The 23,613-nt window shown below is 34.7% G+C and overlaps 1 protein-coding gene across 2 annotated transcripts in view; it reads left to right on the top strand.

Moving 5' to 3' along the window:
* The window catches only part of cnc (NFE2 like bZIP transcription factor cap-n-collar), an 87,388-nt gene that overhangs the window by 27,164 nt on the left and 36,611 nt on the right, over positions 1 to 23,613 (top strand). Inside the window, exons 3-4 of one of the 2 annotated variants that reach the window (XM_018030636.2) lie at positions 13,823 to 14,133; positions 14,939 to 15,139. In XM_018030636.2, the coding sequence (XP_017886125.1) occupies positions 15,083 to 15,139 (57 nt within the window). In that variant the 5' untranslated portion in view covers positions 13,823 to 14,133; positions 14,939 to 15,082. Of the gene's footprint in view, positions 1 to 13,822; positions 14,134 to 14,938; positions 15,140 to 19,454; positions 20,034 to 23,613 lie in introns of those variants that run through there. The other variant, XM_026816973.1, reaches the window with a different exon arrangement.

The raw sequence follows: 23,613 nt of genomic DNA, 5'->3' as shown, positions 1-23,613 counted from the left end.
ATGTATGTATGTATGTATGTATGGACAAATAAAATATTATTCCTATTATTATTACTAAATATTATTTCTAACATTGCAAATACTGAAATAATGTTAAATAAATCTATAATCAATTGAAAAACGATATAATTCACAAAATAATGATTATTATAGCATTATTGTAAGTAGTGAATTTATAAAAAAATTGTATTTACAGTAGATATAAAGAATGCTTGCTATATTAAAAAAATATACAAACCGTTAAGAGACGAGTGCATATTACAATGCTTAAACGAAAACAGAAACGTTTAGCTAAAACACATTTTTTAAGCTGTTACCGTAAATGTTTTATTTTACACAGAAATCGTAATAATAAGATTCCATTGAAAATCACAGTGGCTTTATAGAAATTTCCATCACTTTTCAGAAACTGTTTAACAATTCACAGCAAATAGATTTGTATCGTGTCGTCGCTTCGTCGGGAAATGAAAGAAAAAGTCGAAGAGCATGCGATCGTATCTCGTATGGTTGGGGGTAGGGACGCTATGTTGGGAAAAGCACAAGATCATGCAGCCACTATTATTTATCGTATACTGCAGGGGGGTTGTCCTAGACTTGGTTCTTCCAAACGAACGTTCCAGAAGATCGAGCACGCATTGTTACGTTATACTTTTGTCGGCGATCGCATTTCGCTTATGCACAGAATAGTTCGCCAATGGGTACAATGATTTGCACTTATTGATTAATAAATCAATGCTCCGGAACTATACTTATCATTTACAGACCTCTTTCTGTTTCTTCATTCGATCAGAGGGCTTTGAACTGTAACCAGTTACAGACATCTTTCTATACATTCTTGAAATGGTTGCATACATTTAGACAAACTTTATATAACACTTAATATATAATATATATTGAAATTTTCATTTTCTTATGTTGAGTGAACGATGAATCTCGGGGATACAGAGTGTTACCTGTTTCCCAAAGTTGAAAGTCCTCTCACTCTGTTCTACCATTCTTAGCGACGTAACTCACATCCTTATTTCCATTTTATTATTGTCCACGTGGATAACTAAGTCGTTAGAATCATTTTCTCATAATTAAAATACGAATTTTTATCCCAAATCTATTAACATTTCCTGTTGCGATTTCGACTGCAATACTTTTGGTATTAAAAATCTTACTTTATTTTAATATTCAAATAAGAATAAATCTTCGAATTTATTTAAACCCTCTATTAAGAATTCTTGAAACGAATCTTCATATTATCTGTCGTGGCCCTTATTACTTATGGATGAGTCGTGTCATTGGTAATTATAAAACGAATCTGATACGTCTCGGTGATCTTTGACAGTGTCCGAATGAGAGCGACGACACAGGAATAAAGGGTATCGATAGAACAGACATTTGACAGGATTTAGATATGATCTTAACAGCGGTGGTTTACAGCCTTTATCATCTGACGAGTCTAACCTACTGGTCGCCACTGAAAACCGCTAGTCACCGAACCAGATATCGACGCATAGAACGTATTTACATGAACGCGCATAAAAATTACTATTTCGAAAGAATATATTGTACATCAACGTCATCAACACGAGGCACAAAAGTTGTTACGCAACATTACGGTCATTTCATTTTTACTTTTGGAATAATAGACTATTCCTGTGTGTTGGACCACAAAAGCAAAATGTAAATGTAAGCAAAATGAAGTGTTTATGATAGTCAATCTAAATAAGAATGTAGGTGACGTCGATGTAGCAATGTAATCAATCTAAACGACAATCAACCTAATTAAAAGATGGATTTCAAATAGACATTAGTTTTATGATGTAAGCCTGTAATGCAATTATATTCATCCACCATGTGCAACATTTGTATTCTTTCCACATGCGATTTTTTCATATATACGCATCAACTTTACATTTTGCTAATCATGCTATAAATATGGAATTCTCGTATTATGTGATATGTGAGTGTTATCGTCATAACAGAATGGTTATAAGGAGATTTTAAAAGAACAACGAAGAAAAGGAAAGAAAAGAAGTAAATTCGGTAAAAGTTCGTAATGTAAGTCGAATAATAGAAATAATAATATAGAATATATTAAGTACAAACAATTAAGCAAATTATAATAAAAACCAAAGACAATAATACAAATCATCATAAAGTAAGAACAGATGTGGATAGTCTCAATTTTTATAACCAATTATAAACCAATATCCATGTAGTAGTAGACAAAAGTTATACTAGCTCTGTCCCATAATAATAGTAGCAAGTGAATATTTAAACGGGAATTATTGGCGAATGCAGCTGTCAGTTATGTTATAGCGCGAAACCTTCAATGAAAATCAATGTTTCATAACGTCTTGACACATCTTTCAATTTTTACGTTAACCTAATTATTCCGAATTATTATTATTTGTCTAACTTCATCCGCCGTTCGAAATCAATTGTTTTATTTCAGTTGAATCTCAAATCCATTGTAAAAGTAAGATGATGAAAAGGGAGTCTTCAAGCAAAGATCGAGTTGCAATTATCCACTTCTTGATACATAAAAATAAAAACGATGTTATAGGGAAAGCAAAGCTTCGCAGCCAAGAAATCCTACCTACAAGATTAAAATCCAATAACGAAATTATTGAAAAATCCTGAAACTATCTGAACATGCAAAATAAAGTTAGGAGTAACATGTTTAGTTTTTTGATAATAAATGTTGCGTTCTATATTCATTTTCTTTTGCTAGCATTATTATGGGACAAATTAAATTCATTAACTGCTATTATTATCATAGGATAAAAGTAGTAATAGATTAAAGAAATAATAATAAAGCCTTTTTAATATTAATGAAATCTAGAGAACTTTAAGAAAGGATTCTTGATAAAGGTCATTCATATTAATAGACAGAATTAACTTCGTGCATGAAGAATCACGCGTAATACCGAAAAGAGATTTATAATGCATGAGTTTCATATCGTTTGGTTTTCGATTACACGCTTGCTGTACCATCTTGTCCTTTCATCGCGTTATAAAAAGATACCCAATCATACGTGAACCCAGAAACGAAAGGTGAGTAGTTAAATCATTTGCATAATACTCCTATAATAAAAATGAACCTGTACATATTAGGGCGAGCTCATTGTCCTGTTACAAACAAATGTTGTAGTCTATATCCATCTTTCAAGAGACAAACATTTCGTGAATTTTCAAACACTTTTACAGGAGACATTAATGAGGTAAACCGGAGAATGATACCTAGGATTTTCTAATAAATCTGTAAAAATCTTAACATTAGCAGCCCCGTTAATGACTTTGATTTACCTCAGTAAATGTCCCTTACTAAAATAACATGCATGGAAATGTCTTGATCAGACAATACCAACTCGACAACTAACTAAAAATTAACTCCTGGCTATCTGGTGTCGAGTGAAGACCCAAAGCAATTGACTGTATTTACTGTATTGTGGATATAACAATTCAAGATATCAACAGACCTTAAAGAAGCCCTTAATGAAGATAACTCGACCGTAATGATATCGTTTATCAACAACACTGGATTCAGAAATTGTACTTACAATTCGTAATGATTTAACACCTAATAGTCGCTAATAATCGTAAATGTTGGTGCAATTATGAACTCTAAAGAGAAAAATGTCTCTCATCTTAGTAGCATAATACTCCTATAATAAAAATGAACCTGTACATATTAGGGCGAGCTCATTGTCCTGTTACAAACAAATGTTGTAGTCTATATCCATCTTTCAAGAGACAAACATTTCGTGAATTTTCAAACACTTTTACAGGAGACATTAATGAGGTAAACCGGAGAATGATACCTAGGATTTTCTAATAAATCTGTAAAAATCTTAACATTAGCAGCCCCGTTAATGACTTTGATTTACCTCAGTAAATGTCCCTTACTAAAATAACATGCATGGAAATGTCTTGATCAGACAATACCAACTCGACAACTAACTAAAAATTAACTCCTGGCTATCTGGTGTCGAGTGAAGACCCAAAGCAATTGACTGTATTTACTGTATTGTGGATATAACAATTCAAGATATCAACAGACCTTAAAGAAGCCCTTAATGAAGATAACTCGACCGTAATGATATCGTTTATCAACAACACTGGATTCAGAAATTGTACTTACAATTCGTAATGATTTAACACCTAATAGTCGCTAATAATCGTAAATGTTGGTGCAATTATGAACTCTAAAGAGAAAAATGTCTCTCATCTTAGTAAATGTCTCAATTTCTATTGAGATCACCATATTTACTCACTGGCTTATTTTTCTGTCATTCTATATGTTATCTTAAAATAATAAGAAATAAAATCAGCGAATAGACATTGTGGAACAAAATTGGTAGATTTAGAAACTTCATTGGACGTGCAGCATAGTATGTCTCCTGTACAAAACAGGGACTTAAGGGAATCTTAAAAATAAGTAACGACTATGAATACCGAATATGTTTGTTGCCTATTATCAAATAAAAATAGAAAGGAAAAGATAAAAGTTAGCATGGCGGTAACATTTATTGAATAAATTCAAAATTATAGTGATTCGGCATCTTCCTCCGACTTACCTTGTAGATTTCTGGACTAGAATCCGAAGGACAGTGTTTCGGGGCCATGTCCTAGTAAGATGCACCCCTGGGTAACATACACGTACCGTATGTCGTATTGGAGAACACACGGGGCATCGTCGGCCGATCAAGCCTCGGTATACGCTCCCTGGTCACAGTGGGGAGCCGGAGAATGGCATTATGGGAGACCTTCCCTCCCCTTCTTCTCTCCAGACCTCCAGCGCGCATTGTCTGGCAGCCATATTGGAATAACAGCCAACCCCGTCGTGATTGGTCCGTTTTTTAACGGAGAACCCGTCGCCTGGCACAATACTTGTCCTGGCCATGGTTAAGCAATGCCTTGCTACGCGATAGACTATCAGTCGACTCCATGCTGTGCCTGCATCGAAATCATCATCGGCTGTTTATAATTTCCGACCGGAGTTTCACAGTGTCGCTTACCATGAAACGAGATTACCTGGGAAACCCGCTACATTCGACCGTCCTTGCACTTCCTAACGCGATCTCAGCCAGTTCGTTCCACTGATCAATTTTTCACATTGCGACGGTGTTTAATCGAGAAGAACGTTCAATGTGTATTCCCGTTTGGTATCAATGGAAGAATTTCACAGATGAACAGTCTTTGCGAGAAAGTGTGGGAAAACAGTGCGAGTTATTTCGTTAAGACAGTGACTCGATCCTACTCTTCACGTATCTCGTGGAGACAGTGATTCTATTTCGCTCTTTGTACATTTTATTATATTAAGACAAGTGTTTGATCTTGCTCGTCATAAATTTTGTTAAGACAGTGGTTTAATCCTGTTCTTCAACAACCTTGTTAAGACAGTGGTGGACATCTTACTCCTCATACACTGCTATTTTATTAAGATAGTGGTTTGATCTGCATACATTTTAAGACAGTGGTTCGATCTTATTGTTCGTACTTGTTAAGACAGTGATACCAACAACCCTACTTTTGATGCATAAAAAATTGTTGCCCTAGTGCGGAAATGTACTTTAAGTACCAAGAATTGAGTGACTTTGACGTAAAACTATGCACTGTGCTTGTACAATAATCGTACTTTGGATTACCGTATTACGGATTACCTTCCCTAAGGTAGGTCGACGGAGCAACAATTTTCCATAAGAAATCGTATATTTACGTGATAAAAACCAAATATCATTCATATTTTACAGTTTCATTAACATTCTATGTTCTGTTTCTCCTTTTTCATTTTTTTATTAAAATAACGCTTTCATCCTACTCTTTATACATTTTATTAAGACAGTGGTTCGATCTTGGTCTTCATAGGTTTTATTAAGGCAGTAGTTCGATCTTGCTCTTCATCCATTTTGTTAAGACATCCATTTTTGTTCGATGTTGCTTGTCATACATTCTGTCAACACAGTGGCATATACAATTTTACTTTTAATGCATGTATGTATAACTAATTATTGCCTCAGATGATATGAATAGTGCAGAAATGTACTTTAATTATCAAAGATTCAGTGACTTAAACGTAAAACGATGTACCGTGCTTGTTGTACAATAGTCGTACTTTGGATAAGATACTGTTTGACGGATTACATTCCCTAAGATAGGTTGACAGAACTACAATTTTCCTTAAGATATTGTATATTTACATGACAAGTAAGAATTCCTTTATTAAAGAGAAATATCATTCATATTTCACAGTTTTATTAACTTTTTATAGGCACATCCATTGCTCATTTTTATACAGCAGTTTAATCTTAGTCTTCATACATTCTATTAAGACAGGTGTTCGCTCTTGATCTTAATGCATTTTATTAAGACAGTGGTTCGATCTTATTCCTCATACATTTTATTCCTCATATATTTAACTAATTATACAATCTCGCTCGAGATACATAAAAACTTGTTGTCCTAAGCGATATGAACAGTGCGTAAATGTACTTTATCAAGAGTGGATTAATTTAAACGTAAAATGATGCACCGAGCTTGTACAATAATCTTACTGTAGATTACCCTATTACAAATTACATTCCTAAGATAGATCGACGGAACTACAGTTTTTTTTCTTACGAAATCGTATATTCATTAGGTGCCGGGAAAAGTTCGAGCTGAATCTTTCTTTTCCATTGGTAATACATACATATATACAATCTCATTTAAGAAAATGTTGATGACCTTTACATCTCTTCTATTTGTTCACCTACAAAATAAATCACATCACCAGAATATGCCTCTCTTGAAATCATTTAGAATTATTTATTATTATTATACAAACATTTTTCAGTAGATACAATAATAATGACGAAAATTAAGGTGATAATATCTGGTAAACCACAATGAGTCCATTCACGTAATTACATTTTTAAATTGTATGAAGTATTGAAATAATTTATACATCTTTCCAAGTCCCTTTTGAATTATCGATGCGACGGGTTGGGATAAGAACTAGAATAAATCGAATATATTTAAATTATTTTCATACGGTTTCTATATAAACAATATATAATAAGTATACATGTATAACGGTAAATAAAAGTTACATGAGAATCTAAATGAAAACATTCTACTTCTTGTATCATTCTCATTTTACAAGTTACAATACAAAAAAGTAATATCAAAGACATCTGAATTAAAAATTGTTTTTATGAAGAAATACTAAATTAAAAATAATATCTCCTTATAAACTGAATTTTGAACTGATACACATTTACGTCTATGTAAGACCAGATACAATCAAAATAATCCAATCGAACATAAAATTGCACACTGAACATAAAACTGGCTATTAAATAGGTAATTAGACACGGCAGGTTTGTTTGATGGGACAATGCGTGCAAGGGTTAACGCTATCGAAACCAATCTATTCTGGTAAACGATGAGGACACGCATCCTGACACCGGTCAACGACAACAATTAATGATCGAGACAGGGAATCAATGATCGCGATTAACAAGTTAGGCTATTTATAATCGCGGCAGGTGACGTTCGCACGTTTCGTCGACGACAAACGGTGAAAATGAGACGTCAAACCCGTTGGGAAGTAAGCGTGTCGGTATCGGTGATCCGGTGCCCTTTTGTCGAGGGCCGCAAATAAGATTTGTCCTCGATATATTTGTCATCCCTCGGTAGGACAATCGTGCCGGCGCATTCGCCTCGTTCGATTCTTTCCCGGTAGTTTTCGAAGCTTCGCCAGGAACCGATGAACGTTGTATCAGAGGCACGCACGGCTGGTACCTTTTCGATGCCACGGTGCCCCGAAGGGGCCAGTGGTCGAAAAATTTTGTCGAGTAACGCAGGAATTATTATCCGTGGATGGGTACGGGGGATCCGGTAGAGAGGAAAAAAGAAAATGGTCGTTAGGCGCGCGCGAAATGTGAGAAATGATCTGTCGACGCGACGTTCCCGTGGCCGTGGAAAAAGCCGGCCGCGGTGTTCAAAGAAGCCGTGGAATCGAACAAGACTGGAGGGAACCGAAGCTATTACTTTTAGACGCGCCGTCATCCAGCGAATTCCCTTCCGCTGGATTTCAGGGTACATTCTTATGTAAACATCGAAATGAAACGAATTATTCAAGGTTTTTTCAAAAGAAATCCACGAGATGTAACTTGAAAAATTATTTTATTATTTATTTCCGCACGTTTTTATAGTAAAAGAATGTTTAATGTCGTTTGTATTGATTCGAAGATGGGAAAATATAAGTATAGTAGACAGTGTCAAAGAAAAAAGATGTTCAAACAGTTGGCAGATACCTCAGGACCCAATCGCCTGAATAAAATAAACATATGAATACTTACCTTATACAGATTTATCTAAAAAATAATAAAACCCCACTGATCGCTAAGTGTTTTTGTACAGATTTCAAAAGAATCGTGTTTTCTTGTTAAAAATTGTTGAATAGAAAATTAATATTTCAATCAAAAGTCATGCAAGAGTGCGAGGCTATAGAACAGTGGAAGAATTTTCCAAATCCATTGAATAGTTTTCCTAAAATCGTATCGATCGTAGTAAAAATGACGTTTTGAGGCGTTTCATAATGTTTGATATATCACGTTTGATATAAAATAATAATGATCTTATTTATGTAACAGTTGCTGCAATGCTTGTAATACAATATTTGATGGTTGAATTTTTTATATAATGTTTGATATAACAATTGTTATAGTAATTGATAGAATCTGTCATATAATGACTCGTACAATAATTCATATAGGAATTAATAGAATGTTTCATTAGAATGTATCCGTAAAAAAGAAAAGTAATAAAGTGAAAATTTGTTTAAAATTCTGATTCATTTATTATACCATCAAATCTATTGTATGCGTTCAGTAGCTTCTGAAAAAAAAAGAACACTTGTTAGCTTTAGACTCAGATAGAGATTAGATTCTATGTAATTGTTCTCCTCCTTCAACAAACATTAACTCTAAGATTTGACGAGTTGTATTTAACCCTGTCTCTTTTTAATTAACCGCGTTATTAATGTTATTATCACATCTTTCCCGCCGTCTCTCACGAGGGAAACATAAACAAGAATTATGACTGTAATGTCTGATGTTTAATTAGGACTTTGTTCATTTGATATTGTTTAACACATTCCCGCCAGCTTTCAACGAATAGCTTATCTTTAATTGAGGAAAATATTATCTGCCCAAAGAGGATCAAGTAAAATTTTTCGAATTTCGTTGAAACAAACCTAAATCCAAATCATTAGAATGACTCTCTACTTTTGTAAATGTACTCAATCAGCGTGGAAGACGAAAGAGCTTGCATTCGTCGAAACACAACCTCGGATCAACTTTTTGCCACTAGAGAATTATATTTTTGCTGCGAGAAAACGAGCGCTCGCGCTCTTTGTCGTTAATTGATTCTTATTTCGGGCGGAGGAAAATAGAAGAAGCTGAGAAGCCAGAAAATTCTACGTCTCCTTCTTTTTTCCTCGCACCGGTCGATGTTATTAGAGATAATAATCTCATAAAATAATAATTCTTCGAAGGCTGCTCGAACGTGGACAGGCCCCGGGCCGAATTGAACGACAGGCGGCACGGCGAAAGAAGTATAGAGCCTTTTCGTTCTTCTGTCGGTCACGAGGCACGGGTGGAAGGAACGAACCGAACATCCTACCTTTTCAGATGGCTATTACATTAACGAGTAGCGTCGGCCATTGTCTGGCCCAAATGTGGGTCCGACCGTACGATAATGGCCGACTATAATTTCCGAACTGAAAAATCACATCTCTGATTCGACCGCGGCATCTGTGTCAATGTATTAGATTGGGGTGTATGAAATTTTCTCCAAACGTAGAAGACGAAATTCCTGTTCTCTATGGAATCATTTATTATAGTAGAACGCGTCGGTTTTCCGAAACATTATTTATCCAACTAGAGAATGAATCACTTAACTGGAAGATAGAAGTAATTGACAGAATTTTTCATATAACATTGTTGTAATGCTCGATACAATAATTGATGTAGTGATACAATGCTTCATACAATAGTTGTTACAATACTTAATACAATATTTCATACACTGATAATTGATAAATCAATTGATACAATAAAAAAGTGATTAAACAGCATGTATTTTACTATGAGACACCGTTTTCGTATCACGTGTTTCATATTTCATGTCCCATTTTTAAAACAGATATCAATCTGCTAGGAAACGAAACATCCGTAAGTATTTTTGCCGTTGGAAATGCAATTAATAGAGCTCGTACACGTGTTTGACAAACCGGTACAGGGAAATAGAGACAGGTCCCTAGATCTGAAACGCATATTTCAACCATGCTATAAATCAGGACATCAAACATTTGAAGTAGTAACATGAAACATTTATACATATTTTACGTGTGTGTGCTGCAGCTATTTTTTTCATCTTATCATGAATACTTCTGTTTCAATAAATGATCATTAGACTGCAAATTTGATACATTTGAAGAAAAATTAGATGTACAGTTAGTAACAGTGAATCTGAACCAGCTCGGGCTTGTGTTAATTTCCCCTAAGGGGACAAAATTCTTATTAGATTTAAAACTGATTTCATTTTGACCCATCAAAAACGTGGAAAAATGAACAAAGTATCAAATGTATAGTACACATCATTATTTTTGGACAGTAAAAGGAATCTGAATCCAGATTTCATTCTTTAAAATTGTATCACAAATGTTTTATTTTATATACAAATCTGCAGTCTAGTGACTACAATTAAGGTGGTAAATTCCGATATCGGCGCGATAAGGCAGAATGTCAATCTTACCCACAAAATTAGCCAAAGATATGAGTTTACGGGACTAGGTTTTTCATCCTTATACTCTTGCGTCGTCAAGTACCTCTTTGGAAAGAAGAAAAAATATGCTAATATTCAGTAATATGACTGTTACACAGTCGATTAGAAATCGTAGTTATAATGTTTTTCTTTATAAGCAATTTTAGAGATTATTCTGTTTGAAATTAAGTCAAAAGCACACCAGGTGTAACTTTTGTCTTTCCACAGAGCGACGAGCCAAACATCTCATACCGAAACGAAGAGTGTAGCCCCATAAATCTATATTTTACACTGTTTTAGCTTGATTATCAGCAAAAGAGACGTAAAAATTCTACTGACAAACGTCAGAAAAGTAACGCGATTATCCTAGCTCCTTAAGATGCTATTTTTAATAGCCACTTTTACTCGATAAACATACACGTGTTATGTATGTAATTTCAGCCAGACTCATATGAATTATTTACATACATAGTTTATATATATTTGTACTTCACTACAGAATCTTGATGTACACGTTGTGTACATATGAACGTGTCCGAATTTCATTTTTTAAATTGGTAGCACAAATGTTTTATTTTAATGGAAATCTGTAGCCCAGTGATCAGAATTAAGGTAATAGTTCTCAATAGATACTTTTACATTAATAAAGATTGTATGCAGTTATTCAAAAGGAATAGTATAACAGTCGCGAGCAACGATCGGAGCGTGCGTAAGGGATGAAGTAGGGTGGAAACGGGGACATGCGATTGGCCGCGGGGCGGGAACGTTTCGGGGGTTGCTCGGACCAGCAGGTGGATCTTCAACAACACCCCTTTGTCCCTCAATTAGTTACGTTTTTTCCCTGTCCCGTACCCTCCTCCGAAATTTTACCTGCCCGTCGGCCGCAGTCAGTTTTCGAGTACCGCGCATCGGGTCGAGTTTTAGTCGAGTCACAGTGAATCCGGTTCCCTTGAATCATCCCGCAACAATTTTTAATTCTTCATTCCCCTTTACTGTCGAATTAAAAAGTGCACCGATCGCAGTGAACGAGTTTGTTTATCGGAGATAAAACGAATTTGTGTTCTCGTGGCGTGATTCAGTGAATTTTATGTGAACGATAGATCACGGTTATTCGTGAACCAGTCGTGACGCTCACTGTGAACCTTCGCATAAAATACAACGTTTTCAATGTGAATTTATCAAGTGCGATTTGGATATTTGTTTTATATTTTCGAGGAACAGTAATATAAATTTCCATTTTCATATTCTATGCAACATACACAGTGAATGGATTTTCTATATTTTCCAAATCCGCAGTCTGTTTAGTGATTTAACAGATCTATTATATTATGATCGAAGAGAACGGTGGTTCGACGGGGTGACACGCGCGTAACACGAGATTCATCAAGCAAAGTAACGCATTCCTTTGGCTCATTTCGTTCGTAATAATCGTAACCGTGCGTTATTTTCGAGATTACAGTAGCAGTCGTACGAATTACTGTCGTCAGTAACATAATGCGAGTAACAGAACGTTTAATAAGCGACGACCCGTACCGCGCTGTGCAATTAAATGCTTTTAAGTGATCCTCAAGAATCGTTTCTGGGCACGCGAATCTGTTTACGCTTACTGACGTATGTCTCATCAACGGATAAGTCGATCGCGTGCATTTTTCCTTAGACAAAACCCGCTATTAGATAAGTACGCGAAGTCGGGATATGAGTAATTTCGTTTCTTCGTCCAGTGCGACCGATGTAGCGAGTGCCGCAATCGAATAACAAGGAATACATGTTTCAATTATGTATTACAGTATATATTGAAGTTATTGTGACGTACAGTGGTTCACGAAAGTGTTCGTACTTTTTCAGTAGTAGAATAACTTGTTTATTCTCGAAGCAGACACCGTCATTTTCTTCTAAATGCTGGAAGATGTGCTTTATTTAGTTTATTGCGTCTCTTACGAGTTGCATTAGCCTGAACTTCCGTTTCCTTCTCACAATGTATTTACAAACGAAGAAATAAAGTCTAAACTTACAATCAAACCAATAAAAATCCTGTACGAAACTAAAAACCACAAACTATAATTAAAAATGTTACATAAACGAAACCAGAAAACAGAAAACATAAAAGAATAAAAATAATACATAGAAGACTTGGTTTACTATGTAAAATTGTTAATGATCGAAATCGCAATTTTAACTTTTTTTTTGGTGTTTCTAATAAAAATTTAAAACGTGCTTTTTGTAAGTGTAAACAAATTGGATTGGAAACATAGTTTCATAGGAATCTGTTACTGTGAGCTAAAAACGATTTCAAACAAAGAAAATTGTTTTCGTCAAGTTTCGGCTTAGAATTGAATTATTATATTATGAATTGGAAGATTTCGTGTCGATGCATCTAACATTTTTATGCTTCACGTTACACACATAGTGAACTAGTATTCTAACAGCTAAAAGAAAATTAACTCGACTACACCAATAGTATAGAAGTCATTTGGTTTTAAAATGTGTTCGAATCCTTCCGTGAAACACTGTAATAAGAAAATTGAGTTGATTAAATCTAATAATAATTCTGAATATTAAATTGATCCCCTTTTTACTAAAACATAAAACACATAGTAGTATTAAGATCTGATTACTCATTGTGTACTAGCTTATCCTTCTAGAAGGAGCATAATATAATTTGAGAGAAATCTAGTAACTGAACAACTTAATTTACCAATTTTAAAATACGCTGTATATTTTATTATACATATGTTTGCCTCCCATTTCTGAAATATACAGGGTGAGTTAATAAGAAATATCATTTTTAATTAATCAATAGTCATTGATTTCATTATGAACTCAGACAGAAACACACTTTAATTGGTCAGAATGTACGAATGCATTTATTTAATGATCTCTATCGGATGAAATCCTACGCTACACGTTTTGATGAAATAATTAGATAACAAGTTATTGTGTATGATACTTGTTACTGACTCACTCTGTATAAGAACGAATGCGAATAGTACATAAACGAATCCTACGTATGTTACAGGTGAATATATTCTTAGTTCTGGGAATCAAGGAGGGAGCGGAAGCGACGCTACCGAGGAAGACGATCATCTGCTCCGAGACGCGTCGCTGGGCTTAGACAATCACCCGTTGGACGGATTAACCAATGATTCTTTGGGATTAACCGATACTTTAGAGCTCGAGAATGATTTTCCCTCGGACCTACTCGGAGGTGGTCTCTTAGGAAGCGCGAGCGTCGACGGCCTCCTCAACAACGATACGCTCGGCCTGCCCGACGGATTCAATCTCGAGGAGGCACTACAGCTCGTTGGCCTCGATGAGGCTCAGCCAGAGGTACGTATTTCCAATTTCTTACACAGTATATTTCGATTAATCCAGACTGCTGTTTATTTTGGACGAATACTGCAGAACAAAAACAAAAGCCAGAATATAATGTCGTTTCGTTTTTTATGTGGGACAGGCCTACCTTTTTTATTGAAACAATTTTTGCCCGTATAACATACGATTGGAAATACAGCATAGCTTTTAACTATGATTTTAATTCGAATTCTGATTAGGATTCATTCATTGCAACCAATTTTAAATAGATACTGTATCATATCATTGTGTCACTACGTTCGTCAGGATTTGAAATCTGAAGCTTAGTTCGAACCTCAAGATATTTAACTGTCAAACTGTCAATGTTGAGCAGATGAGAAATATTCATAACACTTGTACCGCATAATGAAAGTCTGATTTCGCATGTGTGCATCCAAAGCACGCCGGGAATCATTTTAGTTAGCTGTACATAAAAGAGATCATACCCCCCACGTATGTGACTTCAGGAAACGAAAAAAATATGTTTAATAATATCTCAATTGTAGATAACGCTACGAAAGCTCTTTAAATAAAAATATAGAAGAGAATAATATAATAATTAATTAGACAGCAACCAGATATGTAGAAATTATGTTATGTAAAAACTGAGCAAATAAATGTATATACAAGAGAGTTACATAAAACATAAAAGTAGACTGAAACGATAAATTCTTTTGCTTTCCTATAAAATCTGATTTTTATCAGATATATGGTAATTAGAATGATGGTTTCGATATTTTACGTTTTGGGAAACAGTTTCATTCGAAAATTGGTCGTGTAGGAAGCGAAATCGGAAGTGAAGAAGAAGACAGAGGACAACGTGAGAGAATCCGCGAGCGCAAAGGACGAAGCGGCGATTACCAGCTCGAGCAGTGTCGTCGAGGTCGCGAAGTCATCCAAGTGCGAGGATCCCGAGACCGGCGACATGATTCACACGCCGCAGTTTCATCATCCCCATCATCCGCATCACCGTTCCTTCCAGGTACGCGTATTACACATACATATATGAACATTAAATAATACAGATTGTTCCAAAAATATTATTAGTCCGTCCGTAGACAAACATGCAAAAATGAACCTCGGTTTCTTAAATAGAACGAACTCGTTAAAAAATATGATTTTTATTAAAAAAAACTGTTGACCTTAACCACATCGTAACGAAAATCAATCGACTGAAACGATTATATAATATATGATATATAAATACTGAAATATGCGTACAGCTTTTAATATCTCATATGGCTGTAAATATCGCACTCATTCTTCATACTTAATTGCTACACCTTCGATTTTTCTATAAATACATGAGATCTGCATATTACAGATCACTGTTCTTGAATAGTAAAAGAAATCTGAATTTAGACTTCGTTTTCCTAATTGGTATTTATTACGTGCTAATGCTTTGCATAAAACTCCGCAATCTAGTCGCGACCTCTTTGATCGAATATTACTTATGTCGATTCAGAAGACAACAATCGCGATGCAAACTCGCCTTGGTTTGTCCCGGGAAATTACCGATATATCCATATGCATAATGTTCTTATGAGCACGATGTTTGCCATACCATAATTAACGTATATGTGTACGTACACGCGGCACCAGTACACTCGCTGGTCGCATGTTGTAATGGCAACGTAACCGCGTCGACGAAGACGCTTTTTTACCAGCGACTGTCCTTCAATTTGTTAGAAAAGCATCCTCGAATTAATGAAACTTTCTGTCATTAATTAACACTGATCGCAATTAACGTCAATACGTTTGTTTGTTTATTGCGATTCTAGCAATCTCTGTTGGAAAATTTATAGAGGTAACTCAGTGTTTGTTGAACTTTCTGTGGAATTAAAAATTTATAATTGCACAGAGTTTTTAATTAATGTAATTTATATGGTAAATTAATGTGATACAGAAAATTGTCAAAGACTTGAAGAATCGTGTGCTTCTTCTAAAATTGTCTTTCGTGTTAAATGAATACTTCATTGAGTAATATATGACTATATGTTGGATCTTTAATTATACAGTAGCTACAATGTATACCTTTGTCCAAAGCAAAAAACTTATGATAATCGGTTAAGGAACTGCATTGCACTAGTTTCTTTTATCATTTATTCAAGGTTAGGTTAGTAGATGTATTTTTACTGGCTTTTGATATTTTACATAATTTTATGCATCACATGCAGCGTTTATATTTTTCACATAAAAGAATATTTTCAAAAATCTACCTTTCAGTTTGACAATAACTTACATAGTATCATGTTACATAATACAATATATTGTAATGTCGCATTTTAATTACAATAGAGGAGAATTAATATGACTATTAGATGAGCTGAAAATAAATATTCTACTTTTACTTGTTAAATACATTACTTTTGTTATCAAAGAACTCGTTAAAATTTATTTAACTTAGAATAAATTTGACATGAAATTTCTATTATCCCATTTCGATTTAAAATATCCAGAATGATATTCTATATAAAAATTGTCTCAGTATTTATAAATAACTATTGCACTTTCGTTTTGGAAGTTCGATAAAGGATTATGTTATACGTATAGGTAGTCTATTTCTATAAAGAAGGAATTAAAGTTTCATGGCTTTCAATGGGGCCAGAGGTTTTTTTATACCAATGAATTATACGTAACATAAAATTCTTCTGTCATACAGTACAAGATAGAAACTAATTTCTGACGAGTCGAAACCATTGATTTAAATAAATTGATCCTGATAAATATGTAAGTTATATTATGTATGTTAAAAAGATTGCTACATAGTTGAACTCGTCGAACAACCATAATTTATTTTATATAATTTTATTAAATATCTACATTTAGAACTTAGTGGCTCTGATTTACAAATATACGAACTGAGTCATGTTACGTACACGCACTCAGTGATTTTAATGCTTGGCAAGAAGATTCGATATCTATTATATCTAACGATGTGAATTGTCTTAATTTTGCTTCTACTTAATTTTAATAAATTTACACGTGTCTGTTGTCCTCGATAGAAATAGTACATGTTATTATGTAAATGTTTTGTTATTATGAAAATTGTGCAACTTGAAAAAATGATTCGAATCAATTTAATAAGAGCAGTAAACGATGCTACGAAATGATTAAGAGAATGACGGTATGAAATTTTTTACCATTCTCTTTTTCATCAGTTTTTTTACTTGCTTCAATGTTTCAAGGTAAACAATATATACATAATGGTTGATAGAAAGAAACAAACGATTAAGAAATAGCTTCAAAATGATTTCTGATTAAAGAATCAAATAATTCAATTATTTATTTTGCTAAGATATGCCACAATAGCCTGATTGCACGATTGCAATATAAATAAAAACAAATTTCAACATAATGTCAAACTCAAATATTGATTATTTATCATGAACGAAGCGACAAACGTAAAGATGTATTTATTAGAATATTATATCACAAAATCTAGAGAAACTAGATGTCATTAATGTTCACGTACAATGAGTACGATAAATAATATTTGTATAAAGATTAAACCATTTGTCCACTTGAAGAGAAGTTTAAAGGAAAGAAGCTCGCATCAGCGAAGGAGAAACGCGGAGTGACGCGGTACAAAGAGAAATAACCAAGCTGTTTCGGGTAATTGAGGTTGCACTATATTTTCCAACGTCTACCACATTTCTTTGAACCTACTGACACACATAGACTACGGATTTGATGCATTTATAGAAAAATTGTATCCACAGAAGATATAAAGAATGCATGCGATATACATATAAAAACGTACAGAATATTAAAAGATAAATACATCTTACAATCTTACTTATTATGTGTAAAATTGTTGGATTTTTCAAAATTGACTTCCTACTGGAATTAAACGTGTTTCTCAATATTTTTGTATTTTGGTAAGTTATAGGTAAATACCTAAAAATCAATTTCAGGATTTTAAACCAATCATCCACTAAAGGGATGAAATAGTGTGAAATGCATATTTACGAAATTTTCGATACCTTTGAAGTTCGTTGACTTAGGGACTTGACTTTTAAGTAAATATTTCTATTCTCTACATTTTTAATTGTATACCCAATAATTAATACGATCGAAGCCAGGATTTTCACCCAATCATCCACTAATGGGATGCTGGCGTCTAATAATTTTTCATTTCCTTGAACTACAAATACGTTCAAAGAAAACATGAAGTAAATTCTACCTCATTTCCCTTGCACAGTGATAACAGCGCAATGTAGGCATGTTAACAGAACAGCTGTACCTTTTCCGGAACGATTCCATTTCAGAAAGTGATTTACCACTATCACTTTTACCCCTTCATATGATTGATAGTACATTTAAAATGTAAGTGAAAACGAAGATAGATTCGTACAATTTATTTTGCACAAAAGTCTGCCAAATTATTTTGCATAAAATTTCGTCTACACTTAAGATCTCTTTCGAGATAGGATCAGTTACTGCGACAGGCTTCTCAGATCAAAATCCACGATTCTCATAGAAAAGACGGGTTTAAGACTTGAGAGTCAACCTCGATGCTCCAATAAACATTTCACTCAGACGTTCTCACACCTTGTATGTCCTCCTAGTAGCCGACGAGGCTCAAGAGTTAAGCTCTAGTTTCCTGAATTTGTGTCACGCGAGTTCTACGCGCTGTCCCATGTCTCTTGACGTCAGTCTTTTAATTAAATCTTGCAATGCACACCATAATTGAGTCTTGCAATTTGCGTAAAGATATAGTGGCTTCAACAAATTATTGTAAAAGGACTATATTATACGTTGTATTAAAAAGTGATGGCATTGCTCATTTGATGTTACAAAACAGACTAAATTTAGACTGATCATAATGGAATAAGATTGAAGGGTATTTTTCATCAAGGAATATAATGAATAAGAAACTTGTCATACGAAAGACAACAAAAAATCCTATGTATATTATTATATCACTGGTCATTGTATGACTTCCTGCTTCCCATATCGCGTAACATTTAGACGATATCAATAATAAAAGCGTGGATCGCAAAAGTGATTTAGCCCAGTCGTGGGATAATTTCCCAGCGAGCGTAGTCACGTTGTTAGAACGATCGTGACAATGACCCAGCGAGATGGTCCTCGAGAGTATGGCAGTTGTCGAGAGACTGGAACGTGACGCAATGCGTAAGTACGCGCACACAGGACCCGCGTGCATGCACGTGGTGTGGACGTACACCTGAAATCAGCCGCCAATCGGAGCGGAGTCGCCCTACTACCCGTGGATCCTTTGCCGAGCGACGATCCGCCGATGATCAACCGTTGTATTCCCGGCAACGCGCTCGCGACTGTAACAACGCCGAGAGGAACGCGAACCTTGCGGGAAACGGCCGCATCGTTTTCCCGGGGCGACGAAAAACCACTAAAGTCGATTGTGCGACCGGCGACGAGTGTGACGCTACACGTTTTTTTATTCAACGAGAACTGTGACGGCGATAATCGTGAATTAATTTGCTTAAATGACGCAGTGTCGATACGCGTTCAATTATATTTCAATCTCTGAAAAACTAATACCGAATGCTCTTGGTTTTGCGTATTGTTGTTACATCTCTGAAAGTGCGTGGTTATTAAAATGACACTCGCGATGAGAGCACGGGGCGAGTATTTGTCGATGGCTATGTAAGAAGCATCTTCCCACGATGGTCTCATATGTACTAAGAAGAGAGAAGCGTTGCGAGAATAATCAGTTTTAATAAGAAGTGTGCACTGTTGAAGTCGAAGGAACGAATGAGTTTTGGCAGCAGGGAACACACATGAATGACGTCCAGCAGTTTGTCAACAGGTCTCACCCGGCAACCATCGAGCAACAATACCAAACTGGTTCAGAATGTTGGAATCTGTTCGTGGACGAGGATTTTCTACAGGTAGATAAATACGCGCGCAGAAGACACGCATTATCGTGTTTTCAAGGCGAATAATTATATAATCGGGGAAAAAACGTAATAGGTAAACCTCGGCTCCTAACAAATTGTGCATCGGCTAGAATTAAAATGTAGTTTAATGTTATTCGACAGGTAAATCGCGTATTTGACAAGTGTCACGAATGCGTTATCGCGATAATACATATATCTTTGCACGTCCATCATTTTCTGTATAATTATCTCTTAAAATGGAAAAAAGTATTACCGAAGAACGACCAATCGATATACCGACCGGTGTACTTTATTCTGTACTAGTTTTTACATCATTCTTATAGAATTATTAGCATATTCAAACGTTGTATTCATGAATGAATCTAGACGATTCGGTTTTAATCGACAATAAGAGTCGCATTCTAAAAACACGACTATTATATGTGTACATTTTTAATTTTCATGTAACTCAAACTTGCAATTTTTTTATTAATTTTATATTATAATTTCTAAGTCACATGAAACAAAGCTTGCTTCCAACCGATAATATATAAAATATACGAATGACTGCAAAAGCAAAATGTTTAAGAGAAAAGGAATTTGATTTTCATATACCTCGAAGATATTAGATTGATATGCAAACTGGAGACTTTTATGTAGAATGCAAAGTATAGTGTCAATTGAAAAAATGAAATTAAGTATCGTTTAATCTTTGAAACATTATTTATCCATTTAGCTATTTTTAATTCCTTACTCATTTTTGTATCACGTGAATCTATTATGTTTCTCACATGTCTAATTATAAATATATAAGATCCGTTTAGTTTATTGATGTGAACTGAAATATTTAGAACCACAAAGAAGGGCATCATTTATACAGTGAGGACTGTGATTTTTTAGAAGATTTGACATGAGACAAAGCTTGCTCGAAACCTGTAAGATAAAATATATGAATCACTACAAGAACAAAATGTTTAAGAGAAGAGAATTCGTTTTCGTAATAGTTACACGCATGGGAGACGATCCCGCGACCTTGTCTCTGGTGTGGAAGTGTATAAAGCGGTGATTACGGTGGCCGCGAACATGTAATATTCAGCCGCTAAGCGTCCGCAGGACTCTTAATACGTAATGAGCAGGCTAAATTAATAAATACGTGTGTGTGTAAGTGCGCGGCGGCTATCGGGACCTTTTGCCCAAGAGGAGGACGTCGTGTCCGTGCGTATTGTGCAGGCGAATTACGCAAGAAGACGCGGTGTCGCCGCTCGCGAACCGTATCATTTTTGGAACTCTTCTCTCACGCGACTGTGGTATTAACACTGACCTCAGTCACCTGTAATTGCTACGTGTTACACCGAGATATGGACGAACCACGTAATACGGCCTATTATACTCGCTACCGGCCATCTTACATTCTTACGTACACGTGTATACGATTTTTATTCTGTTACCGACAACCTTGAACGTGTCACTCTACTTTTGATTTTGTTATTCGCCAAACTTGACTCTCGATTCTACCCAATGCCACGTTTTTGTCATTACAATTCTAACAAAGAAAGGTTACGGATAGTCAGACCTCGATTTTAATGAAATAAACCAGACTTCAAGAACAGCTACAAATATTGAATACGTATTTCTTTTTTAGCTGCGGTCATTCAAATATGAGGAGCGAAATCATCTTCACAAGTTAATTGCTGTTAATACAATTCTTTTACGCAATTTTGAAGATTTCTCATTCTCATACATCTCATCATTTTCTTATTACAGCAACATTTACATTAAAGCTGTAATTATTACCTAACTGAAGTGCCAGTGTTAACACTAATTGCACTCCAATGTAAAAAATATGAATACTATAGTATATTAACGTACAAAAACTGTTGATAGATTTAGTGTTAATGCATTCAATACAATTTGCATAAAAATCTCATTAATGTATAATATAGTTTCGCAGCAGATTAATTCACTTTGCTAAACTATAATAATTGTATCAATCCAGTTTCATATGCATATGTAGATTCAGTGTGTATGTGTACATGTATCAGTGTACAAAATGAATCTATGAATATTACAAAATTTTTAGTAGCGTATTCAATGAATTATGTGCCATTGAATAATTTGAATGATAATTTTTTCACTCAGTCAGTAGTTCAATAACAACTTCAATTATGTATTCCAAAAGACTTTGAGATACACTTATTATTTATTAAGACGCAATCGAAATTCCATACAAAAGTTTGATGAGATAATTTTCTCATTCTGCAGTTTTCTGTTATTTATTCGTTTCTCCATGAGGAAAACTATTACAATCTATCCGGTCGCAGAAGGTTTCCAGCTTTCCCTCATTTCTTCACGGTACAAAAACTTGACCATAAGAAAGCAACCCTTCGCAGAGATCTGAAAGACAGATATCGAAGGTTAGCCTGGGATTGAGCAGGTACATGATGGCCTTTCAGTAGAAATATTCTGCGGTGGTAAAAGGCTAAAAGCCTTAAGTGGTCGCGGAGTTTTGACAGGGTAAGGACCTCCCAAGGATTGAAGTCGTAATTAAGCGGCCAATCTTTACAACTTGTCACGGTTTATCCTTTACGAGCTACCAGTATCCTCTTTGTGGTTCAACCGTCTCTGGACCGAAGTGTCATCATCAATTTGTTCACATCTAATTTGATCCAAAATGTTCCACGACAAAATCATCATAGATTTTTCTTTCTTTTCTCTAACTTTCGTCACACTATTCATTTTCTTCTATAAAATAAATTGTAAAAATTAAACTTTATAAAAGATATTTTGTATTCCTTTAAAATAATATACATTTTCTGAGATATTTCGATTTCAAAACTGATTGGAACTCACTTGAACCTTCGTACCAACTAAGTAATTTTAAAGAGGCCCAACTAAGGTTTAACTGCGAATTACTGCTCTTAAAAGAGAATCGAATGATATATAAAAATGTGCAGAATATCAGAAGCTGAGTACATGTTTCGATACTCAAATAGGAAAAGAATTTGCTATACAAAATCCATTTTTTTAACTGACATCATAAACTTTTATTTTGCGCAAAAATCGAATACGAAAATATAATTGTAAAGATGATTGATATCGGTGAATGTACAATCTTACGTGCTTTAACCAGTTGTACACCATTATTGAAAGAATAATTAAAAACAAGACGAGTAAGAACGGTCCGTTCTCGGTTAACGAGCAGGAATTACAAGAAGTAACTTTAAGAGTTCCGCGCGGCTAATGATAGAATGTAGATACATACATACATGTGTCAGAATGTAGCAGTAATTGCAACCGCAATGTTTACTCTCCGAGTCTGATGCAAGTGCATTTCAGAGTTAAGAGGAACTATTTAAATATATATGCCAAATGCAAGGAGTAACGGTATTTGTTACAAGAAAGCATGTAATATGAACTAAAAAACGTATTTGCAATTTTTTAAAAACGAGTAAATAAATTTTGGATGAATCCATTATTTAAGGATGTATTGGCTATACAGTCAATCCCAAAAGTTTATGTATCTTAGAAAATCGCATTTCCTATAATTAAAAAGAAATCAGACGTCGGAAGAACAATGCTAATGATAAATAGC

Source organism: Ceratina calcarata, unplaced genomic scaffold (assembly GCF_001652005.2).
Source record: "Ceratina calcarata isolate Rehan_Ccalc_2016 unplaced genomic scaffold, ASM165200v1 scaffold127.2, whole genome shotgun sequence".
NCBI classification, from domain to species: Eukaryota; Metazoa; Arthropoda; class Insecta; order Hymenoptera; family Apidae; genus Ceratina; species Ceratina calcarata.
The sequence above is the reverse complement of the archived record's forward strand: the minus strand, read 5'-3'. Positions and strand labels throughout refer to the sequence as shown.